This window comes from Octopus bimaculoides, chromosome 6 (genome assembly GCF_001194135.2).
Source record: "Octopus bimaculoides isolate UCB-OBI-ISO-001 chromosome 6, ASM119413v2, whole genome shotgun sequence".
Taxonomy (NCBI): Eukaryota; Metazoa; Mollusca; class Cephalopoda; order Octopoda; family Octopodidae; genus Octopus; species Octopus bimaculoides.
In genome coordinates this window covers 51,301,052-51,312,886 of record NC_068986.1, presented here as the reverse complement: position 1 = coordinate 51,312,886, position 11,835 = coordinate 51,301,052, and the positions used below count along the sequence as shown (strand labels likewise).

Here is an 11,835-nt window from a genome sequence, read left to right as displayed (position 1 = left end):
AAGGCTATCGGGAGCAAGCTTCCGGTCTTGAGTGAGGCAAGTAATTTTCATATAAGTCGCTGCTGTCTGTTAGAAATGCATAAAGATAACGAAGTGTTTGCTTCATTCCTGAAATGATATCTGCGACTGGCTGGTGATTCGTGAACGCTTCTCTTTCTCTTGTGACAAAGCGATAAAAAAAAGAGCAATTAATTTCCCTTCCCTTAAACGTTTCTAATATAGACCATAATTTAGAATTGAAGACAAGGCATCACTGCAGTATTGATGTATATTTTTATGACTTTACGTGTTGAGTTACAGTTCTTCAGGTAGAAGACAAAATAATAAAACAAAACTATACACGGTTTGATTTAGCTCTCTTACATTCATTTACTTAATGCTTCGTGCCAACCCTATGTATTTATTTATTTATTTATTTATGTGTTTCAGCCAAGTGGCTGCGGTCATGCTGGTGTATGATCTTTGAGGAAAAAGTTTCTCATGAAACACACATGCTCAAATATAAGTATGCATATTAATGTGTGTGTATGTGTGTGTGTGCGCGCGCGTGTGCGTGCGTAAGTATGTTGGTAATATTTTTAGAGAATCTATACAATAATAACCAATACACTTAGATCTTTGGTTATAGCAGAGTTCCACGTGTAACTATATAAGATTGCAAACATTTAAAGCGAAATTCATTTAATCATGAAACTGACCAACCATGGATCCCTATTAAACCTTCTTTCTACTGATTTATCCCCATAAAATTTACGTCAATGTACTTAATTTTTTCGCGGGCGGTTTTATAATAAATTAGTTGTAATTCAAAACCTTAATTTTTCTGTCTAAGGTTTTATCTACCAATTAATATTACATGTTAATAAATGGATTTTCTGTAGCCGTAATGTCAACGATCACGTGTGATAGAAAAACTTAACTGATGAAAGCGTTTACATACACAATGCGAAAATCTTCCTAAAGATTCAGGTCAATCTGTTTTTCTAAAATCTTTTTATATAGTTAATAACTTTCATTTTAAGAATTTTTAAAAAATTATTATGGCTGTATCATGTAGGTAGGTAAATAGGTATATGTATGTAAGTAGGTATTTTACCGCGCTATTTACCTGTTAAATTCCTCCGGATTTTCATGTCTATTATAATATCGAATGCAATTAATTATGAAAGTTCAGTTCTAATTCCGTAGGTATTCTCCCGTTGCCGACTCAATGGTATCTCCTCTGATCAGGACTTTTCTATCATTGGACAAAATAACCTTGAAGTATATGTTCTGGATCTTTACGTTCTGAGTTCAAATTCCGCCGGTGTCTTTCATCCTTGCTCAGTCGATAAAATAAAGAACAATCATGTACTTTGGTCGATGGTAGTGACTAAGCCTACTTGCCTAAAACTGCTAGCTTTGTGTCAAAATTTGTAACCATTATTATTGTTATTTTTATTATTATTATTATTATTATTAATATTATTATTATTATTATTATTATTATTACTATTATTATTATTATTATTATTATTATTACTATTACTATTATTATTATTATTATTATTACTATTATTATTATTATTATTATTTGTCGAGCTGGTAGAATCGTTAGCACGCCGGGTAAAATGGTTAGAAGTATTTCGTCCACCGCTGTTCTGAGTTCAAATTCCGCCGAGGTTGACTTTGCCTCTCATCCTTTCGGAGTTGATAAATTAAGTACCAGTTGCGTATTAGAGTCAATCTAATTGACTGGCCCGCTCCCTCTAAATTTCAGGCCTTGTGCCTATAGCAGAGAGGATTATTATTATTATTATTATCATTATTATCATTATTATTATTATTAACAAAGATGTGTAATGAAAAGCACTTCAATCCAGAAGAGGAAAGTAAATTCATTCAAATTTCTGTTTTAATAGTTTATTTTTGATTGGCACATATTAAATGATTTTCTTTTACTTTGGCATTATGGTAGTGTCCCCAATTATTCATTGCTTAAATTCCTGTATTACACCTTGCTTATTTTGGTGTAATTCCCTGTTTATAATTTCATAGCAATGGTTAAAATAACTATAGATCTTATTATCACTGTGTTTATGATAATATACATTTTGCAGTGGTAAAATGGAAAATAAGATCAAGAAAGCGAAGAGCAAAAAATAAAAAAATGGAAAATTAATTGCAATAGTAACAACAATAAACAAGAACGTAACAGTTGACTTACATAAGTTGTTGTCGCAAGGCCACCTAGCAAACAATATACGAGAAGGAAGGCAACAAACAATTCTCGGTGTCGTTTTAATTTGGGGAATTCGTCAAGAATACCAGTACATATTGCCTCCAAGCCACCAAACTGAAAAAAAGAAAATTATCATTTTGATCGTTTATAGTAAATACTTCTCAACTGGCGTCTATATGACCCATGGGAGGTCCATATAAGATTTGGTTGTCAGAATCTATGCGCAATGTATTGTTTATACTTCTACAAAACACAAAATAGTTTATTTTTGTATATACTTACTAATAATATTTAATTATAAAAATAGAGTAATTTTTTTATATAAATACATCGAATGGTTATGGAAGTCCAATAGAGTAAAATAGGAATCAAAGAGTTCCATAGGCAAAAAATGGTTTGAGATCCACTGGTTTCTAGAGTAGTTGCAGCCTAATTATAGCACAATTAATTTCGTTTTGTATCAATAGAAAAAGAATACTCTTAAATGCAAGGGTTCCCTACGAGACATTTGTTGTTTTTTTAAAACAGGAAATATTTCTGACTATTTATATACAAATAATTTAGACTGGAGTTTGGGTACAACAAGGAATATGATTACTAATTTAGATGATATCACATCAAAGCGATTTATTAATTCATTGGTGCAATTAGGATAGATCTAGATCTGTAATGTGAATGGTGTATGGGATGTATGAGGGTTAATGGTATTAATTGAAAGGTTAGTAGTGTTCTGTATTATGTTATGTGTTCATATATAGGTTCATATATATATATATATATATATATATATATGCACATTTATAATACATTTCGTTATTTGCCTGTAGCTGGTGGCGTACAGAGTAGTTCATGAGATTTAAATCATGATCTACCTTGTACGCTACTAGATACAGGCAATAAAATATATTATAATCGAAATAAGCGAAATGTATATGTGTACATGAAATATACATTCATGTACGCATATTCATTTATATGTGTGTGTATGTGTATACATTATAAGTTATTGTCGAAATTAAAGCTAACCACAGAAGTAATATGAAGACACCCGATGCATTTCGGTCTCTTGCCAGTTGGTTTGTATTGTATTCACGATATAAAATATCTAAAAGCGAAACAGTATTGTTCTTGTAAACCAGTTAATTTTTGAAGCAGCGTGTTGTAAAGAACGGTATTTAAAACAAGTAATTCTGCGCATAACGTGTAGATGGTTGAAGAGTTATTTCAAAATAGGAAGCTAGTGTAGCTAATTTAACTGATAATAAAATTGAAACTTAATGAATTAATAAATCGTTTTGATGTGATATCATCTACATTAGTAATCATATTCCTTGTTGCACCCAAACTCCAGTCTAAATTTCAACAGCTTCTATGGACAACATATAAATATAGAAAGGCATGAAGGAATGGAGTATACACGGAAAAATTATCGCTTTCGCCCCATATGAATGTGTGGTGTATGTGTGGTGCGTTTATACCTACCGTGGTATCAAGTCCTAGAGTAGTTAGCATAACAAAGAAAATTATGGCCCAAAATACGGAACCTTTCAGTGTAGCGATAGCTTCTGGGTAGACGATAAAGATTAGACCAACATCTGCAACATAAAATGATCAATGTTATAGTATTAAACATATAAAACTGTGTCAAGAGAGCAGGAAATAACAGAACATTATCAGTCACGATTTAGTTTACATAGGATTCATCTTAGGTAAGAATATATTTTTAGTTATTGAATTATGAGAAACATTGTGTTTTATTGTTATTGGAAATATTTTAGTTCCCATGGTAAAGTAAATGCAAAGTCAAATTAAACTAGTCTATACATAAGAGATTAATCATCTACTGAAAAGGGGTTGTTTTTTGTGCTTAAATAACTAGCTCTCAGCAACAAAACCCTTCTTCGATTTTAAACTACGTTATTTCTGAGAAATGAAGCCTAGAAAACTTAGATTTGTAATATTATTCAAGACAGTTCTATTTTTTCACTGTGCAAACTCCAAGTGTCATGGCTCAGTAGTTAGAACGTTGGGCTCATAATAGTGAAGCAGTAAGTTCGGTTTCGGGACGCGAATTATACTTTTCTTCCTCACGAGAGTTCCGGATACCAGTTATGAGCTCATTTGCATACAGTCAATCAGAGCTCAACTATCAAACTATTTTATGAGCGCATAACAAATGACGGGCGAAAGGATAAAGTCACTTGAGTAAGGAATGACCATGAATTTTTTCTCTTTTAATAATGATTGTTGTTCTTGTTTCAAACATGGTTGCCTCTGCATAGTTATTTGTGTTGTTGTTTACTTTGTGAGACAGTATGGGGAGAGGGTTGCTAGTACATCATCCTCTACCCACATTTTTACCCTATCCGATAATAGGTATAGATGCAAATCTATCTAATTACTTGTCTTCTTCTAAAATTAGGTATAACTTGGCGATCTATCGACTTGCAACATCGTTCTTCGTCTTGAGTTTACTTAGTAGAGTGTGCTTTACCATGAGATTGGTTGTTTTAACATATTCACGAATGTTATTTTGGGCTTTGCGTCTAGACATAATCTGAGAGCTGAGCGGCGCCGTTCCTTTCACACTTTTCAAGCAATCCTTCAACGGTCTGCCAGCACCAGTGCGGTTTCTGTCGCCACCAACCATCTTTCTCCTGGATGCTGCAGTTGGTTGCATACCAATTGTCTTCATGCTGACTAGAGATTTTCGGTAATTCAAACTTACTGCTAACCAGCGTATGTGTTCAGCAGTATCGATGATATTGGCATCTGAATGAGAGCACAATAGAAGATTCGCATGGCAATCGGTTGTCGCCATTTTGAATGCCAACCTTTGTTAACCTGAGAACAAGGTCAAGGTGAACTCTGATTGGCTGTATGCAAATGAGTTAATTACTGGGATCCGGAACTCTTATGGGAAAAGAATTTCGCTTCCCGGACCGGACTGTGTGTTGTGTCTTTGAGCAATACACTTTATTTCACGTTGCTCGTGTTCACTCAGCTGCAGAAATGAGTTGCGACGTCACTAGTGCCAAGCTGTATTGGCTTTTGTCTTTCCCTTGGATAACATCGTGGAAAAGGGAGATTGGTATGCATGGGCAACTGCTGGTCTTCCATAAACAACCTTGCCCGGATTTGTGCTTCGGACGGGAACCTTCTAGGTGCAATCCCATGGTCATTCATGACCGAAGGGGGATCTTTAATCTCGAACTACACTAGCAATAATATTGAAACTGAGAGAGTAAAAGATGTCAGTTTTAAGTAATAGTTATTTAAAATTTTAGCGCAAAGGCACACATTTGTGTGTAGAGGGAGGGAGGGAGGTCAGTCTATTGACCTTATTTCAGCATATAACTGGTATTTATTCTGTCGACGTTGCTAGGGTCGAAGGCAACAAATTTAACTCTAGTGGAAATTATGAACTTACACATAAAGAATTTTTAAATCGTATGTTTGAAACTAGTTTTGTTATTGAGATATGTCAAGCTTATTGAGGTATTGTGACTTGCAGAAGATACCAATTCTATATTTTGATAGATATTTAATACCATTACTTGGAATCAGCATGGAATTTAGTTTCGCAATTAAAAAGTTAAATTTCATCATAAGTAAACGCCAAACATGAACTTACCTTCACGTGATACATCTGCAACACTTTTCTTGTGAACATGGGCCATATAACCAAGGACTGAGAAGACGGCAAATCCGGCAAAAAAGCTGGTGCAACAGTTGACTGCACTCGTAATAAGTGCATCTCTGTAGATAAAGTGAGGTGTCAAATAATTTTGAAATCATTGAAAATCAAGATTAAAATGATAAACAAAAACATATGTGAAATTTTCAATATCTATCTAAGTTTTTAAAATCATTGCTTTAAACAAAAGAATTAGTTATTGATCATATTTAGAGTTGTAAAAATATGGCGGAGAAAATATCATTTGCATATATTTCATAGAAGTTAAAAAGGAAGTCACAAAACAAAAGTTCTCGTCTTATTTATCATTTAGGAATTTTGTGTGAATTATGCTAACAGTATCTTCAATGTTTTAGAGAGCTTTCTAATCTCAGAGAACAATTCCAGATCTCCAAAATCTGAGACTTTTGGATGATCTGAGAAATAAACTATTTTATATATACACAAATAATAATAATAATAATAATAATAATAATAATAATAATAATAATAATAATAATAAGTACCAGGCAGTGGCTCTCATGGCTTCTGATCTTAATTGATTGGAAGTGTTAACGTGTACATTGTTTTGCCTTGGTATAAAAGATGGGCTACAGCAAATATTCTGCTTAATATCACAGATTTGCTTGTCAGTTGTTTGACCTTAACCAGTTGAGCATGTCTCTTAGTGGCTGACTATATGTGCATCTCTGATCATGAGCAGAAGTAGTGGGGGAGCATCATAGCCACGTGTTGAAAGAAATTTGGCGGGGTTTCAATAATTCACTTCTGGAAACATGGATGTTTTGTTCATCATCCTTAAAACAAACCTTATTCAGGGACCTTTTGAGCAGGATGGGCTACTCGACCTGAAGAAAATTCTAACTGGAACCCACCTGCAAGGTCATGTGCTGTTTATCTGGATATGAGATCATCATGTCGTGCACATATGGTTGTGACGCATGTACCTAGTGTACCCTTATCAGACGAATAGTCATGATGGGTATACTGGGCTTCGTATATTGGTACCTCAATGTGACTTTAGTAGCAGGTACTGCTTTCTCACTCAATAATGATAATAATAATAATAACTGTTATTATTATAAAGTACTAAAACTAGTTATATATATGCATTCCCATTATCCTATTTCTCGATTATACGTCAACCAATATCATATCGACTGCGCAAGGTGACTATTTCGAAGGACATGATGTTAAAACTTAGGTAAATAAGTTTCTTTTTCATTAAACATAACCACTCTGGGAACCTCTTGATACCACCTCGTAAAAACTTCGTTAAGATAAAAAATAAGCTAGACCAACTCCTGCATTGATGACACCTGTTGGGACAGAAACATGTGTCTACACTTATCCTTTTCCTTAATAACAAATCAATTTTGCAAAATACTTAATTCTTGAGATTGTCTCCCCTCCTCATTTAGAGTTGGTTGCAGTTGCCACCTGGTGATTGTTCAACTTTCTCTGGATAATTTCAATAAACTGAGAATGTATGCTGTACAGTATTTAATATGTTCACGAACAGGCGTAGGAGTGGCTGTGTGGTAAGTAGCTTGCTTACAAACCACATGGTTCCGGGTGCGGTCCCACTGCGTGGCACCTTGGGCAAGTGCCTCGGGCCGACCAAAGCTTTGTGAGTGGATTTGGTAGACGGAAACTGAAAGAAGCCCGTCGTATATATGTATATATATATATATATATATATATATATATATATATATATATATATATATATATGTATGTATGTATGTATGTGCCTGTGTTTGTCCCCCCAACATCGCTTGACAACCGATGGTGGTGTGTTTACGTCCCCGTAACTTAGCGGTTCGGCAAAAAGAAACCGATAGAATAGGTACTAGGCTTACAAAGAATACGTCCTGGGGTCAATTTGCTCGACTAAAGGCGGTGCCCCAGCATGGCCGCAGTCAAATGACTGAAACAAGTAAAAGAGTAAAAGAGAAGAGGCTTTTCCGTTAATTGAATAAACTAAAACGCGTCGTCACAACCAACGGAGTGCCTGCATTCCACTTCTAAAGCTTAAATTGACACCTGTAGTTATGGTAGAAGTGAGTTTTCTGATATACTGCACATAATTGCAAAGCGAAATTCTTGCACACATACCCAAATATGATTTGTGAAACGGCAGATGTAATTAATTTCACATAATACTGCCTCCTTTTCTTAAACTTCACATTCTATTAACTTTTCTCTCTCATTTTGCCTATGCTTTCATCCTCCCTTGTTTCACGTTGTTCTCTCAGTTTTTATGTATGTGTGTATAGGCATGGTTTGGTGTTTAACAAGTTTTCTTCGTAATCACAAGTTCTCAGAATCTATGCTACTAGATGGCATCTTGAGCAATTTGGGTCTTTTACCGCAAGATGGACTCTGCACAAGCCGTGTAAGTGAAACTAGGTTAGCAGAAACCATGGAAGCCCGTAGAATAGAGTGTACCAACCATTTAAAGGACACACAACTGTGCTTGTCGCACTCAGGGTCACGCTAAGAGGACACGTGTCTGTGGAATACTCAGCCACTTTTATTATAATTCAAAGATGGAACAACTCCACTAAGCATCGTCAAAACTGATGTAGCCTCATTCACTTTGTGTCTAAGTGCTTATGTAATACAATTTCGAGAACAGTCCCCCCCCACACACACACACACATACAAGTCCTTGTATTTACGTCCTTGTAAATTAGTGGTTCTGCAAAAGATAACGTTATAATAAGAGTACCACACTTTAAAAAGATAAGAACTGGAGACGATCTATTGATTGAACATTAAAAAAAGACCCTTTAAGGGGGTTTCCCAGTCCAGTAACTGAAATAAGTAAAAGTTTTATATATATATATGTATGTATGTATATAGATATATATGGAAAAAGAATTGATGTATAGATATCAAAAAACTATTCATGGTCATTACAATCTCGGTTGATAACATATCATTACAGTTCAGCAATACGTCAATACGTTCAGTAGATTATTCCTGAAACATAATACATTTATGAAAACATTAACTCACTAAAACTGATGTTAGATATATATATATATTACTTAAAATTAATTCATTTTGAAATTTTAGTGAATTATAGAAATAAAAACACATTGGTATGTTATCAGTTTCAATTGCTTTCTCTTTTGTATATAATTACTGAAATAAAATTCGTTTATGACTGTGAAGGAAAAAGAAAATTAGCTTCCAAATTCTGTTGATGTTTCGTTTCTTCTTCCGATCCAAGAGCTTCTGTGATATGTGCCTCTGTCGTCTTCAGTGTTTTGAGGTTCCGTATTTGAATATAAAGTTCCAGTTGGTTTACGTCAAAATTCCATAATAATGTTTTCTGCCTTCTCCAATCAGTGCATTGGCATATTTCACTGACTGAGGAACTCAGAAACATTTTTACGGTAAACTATACCTTTGGAACAACCGGCTGCACCATTTCACCAATACGAAACAGCAGATTCCGTCAGCTTCTCCTCATGTTTGATTTGAAAAAGAAAAATTAAACATATTTCTTATGTTTACCGGAAATCAAACACCGAAGTGGTTTCACACGTGTCACATAATTTCAAAAACCTCTTCCAATTGGTGATGGTAGCTGTTTCTCTTGAAATATTGTTCTTTAACTTGCTTTTTGTAAGCTGTTACTGTTCTTGTTTGGTTTTACAAATAAACGAATAAAGAAATACACGAATAAGAAATAAAAGGATTAGTATTTCTTTACAAAATTTTAAAATATGGAATGGATTTATTTTATGTTATTTTTTCGTCATATTATTACCAAGATCCGTATTGTTCACTGAAAAAAAAATATGAATAGATTTTGGAAAACCCAATTCACCTTCTGAGAGGAGAAAAGAGAAACAGTGAGAATTATTCCGAAAATGCTTTTGACTTAGAATTTAAGCTAGGACCATAAATTAGATTTTAAAAGTTTGTATTGAAATTTCTTGAAAGCATTTCGCTGCTCTGTGGTTCTCCCTAATTCTGATGAACGGGTATAACATTTTTGCAGGTTTTCTTTGGTAGATTATGGTATGTATAGAGTGAACGAATTTGTTTCTGATCTACTTAAATATTATTTGTGCGAGTCTCTAGTTGTTGCTGTTGCCTCAGATGCGTTACACTATATCTCAGTCTAGGTGAGAATCATATTGCACAATCCGATTTGCAATGATAATTTATATGGGTGTAGTGTGGCAGTCTGGACATGTTGCAATTTCTCCACTGTCCAGTCTATATTTGTGCAAACACAGATTCTAATAGAGGTCGTAACAGATACAGGCAGGCACTTATTTTTGGTAGTGTGCATCTCAGCAGAGAGCTTGAAGCTTGATACTAGATAATTTTTGTGTGCATGAGATGATCTCTGTCCGGGGTTGGAGATATGACGTTTTTAGGATGGATGCTGTAGTAGTTGTGTTTAGGAGAGATTTATGTGTCTGGGTGTTTGGAAATAGTTTTCAATGTCGTAGAAGGAAGTCATTGTGAGATCTAAAGATTACTGTGGTAATAAACTGTAATTCTGTAGCCCAAGGATCTTTCGTTTCCTACCACTTTTTGCTTAGTCTTGTAATATGTTGTTTTGTGTACTTAGTTGATTCTTTTGGTTTATAGAAATATTCGAGCCAATACGCGTGTATGTGTGTTTGTGTGTGTGTTCGTGTGTGCGCGCACGCGTGTGTGTGTGTGTGGATAACGGGGAAGGATTGAGTGAAAGAATTAATACGGAGCTGAAGATATACACAGTAGGAGTTATGGTAAGAGAAGATATGTGAGGAGGTACCCAAAAGTAACCGGAAACGTTCTCTGTGGGACAAGTCCGTTGTAGTTCAGGCTTCCGCCGCTGGAAGCCATCATGAAACATCATGAAAATTAATGAACTGATCGTGGAATTGGTGAACTTGATGATATGACTAGTGTGTTCTGGAGCTCCAGTCAACGAAGTCTGGGCGAGGAATTGCGAATGAAAAGAGTTGCAGCAAAATTTTGCCTCGCTTGCTCACGGAAGATCAAAAACAGTCACGATTGAATGCGTGTCGTAAACTAAAAGAACAGCTGGAAGTTGATCCAGACCTTTTTTCGAAGGCTATCACTGGTGACGAAAGCTGGTGCTAAGGAATTTGCAGACGTGGAAGAGGTGAAGAAAAAAAAACGACGGAAGCATTAAAAGGCATCACTTCGAAAGAGTCCCAGGGTTGCTTCGAACAGTGGAAAACGCATCTGGACGATGCATTGCTTTAAATAGAGAATACTTTGAAGGCGATGAAAGTGTAAACATGTCAAGCTAAGTGAATAAAATAATATTACAAAGTTCCTTTTTTTTTTAGGTACCCCTTCGTATGTGTGTCAGGTTGACCAAAGTAAAGATGCCGTGTAACTAGCTACCTGAGGATCAATTTAGTAGCAATAGTAAGGATTAATTTAGTAGCAATAGAATAGAAAGAGTGAGAAACAGGTATTGTGTCTTTGCGCTACAGGTTGTAGTACGTCGGGCCTTTACATTGAACACTATGGCTACTAACCATATTGGAAATGAGCCATATACATATTGAGTAACAGAGAAGGGCACTTATAAAATAGCATGAAGTATGTCATGTGCTGTCACACAATTAGTGCATTTTCGTATGGTACAGAATCACACACACGCACACATACACACATACACACACACACATCTATATATATATACAGATGTGTGTGTATATATATATATATATATATATATATATATATATAGCAATGTTAAATCTCTGAACGAGGTATTAACAGTAACTGCACGATAAAGTGAAGTATATTTGCCACTTAAATGTGGCTGACCCCGAGGGGTGGATGTTACTGTTGCTTTTAGCCCCAGGAGGACATCTCCTCCAGCTGGCTATCGACACACTTCTCTGTCCTGTCTGTATTTGCC

The 11,835-nt window shown here is 35.0% G+C and overlaps 1 protein-coding gene across 1 annotated transcript in view; it reads right to left on the bottom strand.

The window, feature by feature from the left end:
• Positions 1 to 11,835, bottom strand: part of LOC106881266 (sodium-dependent serotonin transporter) — a 196,924-nt gene that overhangs the window by 31,685 nt on the left and 153,404 nt on the right. Inside the window, exons 7-9 of the mRNA XM_052968465.1 lie at positions 5,856 to 5,980; positions 3,704 to 3,816; positions 2,207 to 2,335 (exon numbers count right to left, since the gene is read on the bottom strand). Coding sequence (XP_052824425.1) covers positions 2,207 to 2,335; positions 3,704 to 3,816; positions 5,856 to 5,980 — 367 coding nt within the window. The remainder of the gene's footprint in view (positions 1 to 2,206; positions 2,336 to 3,703; positions 3,817 to 5,855; positions 5,981 to 11,835) is intronic.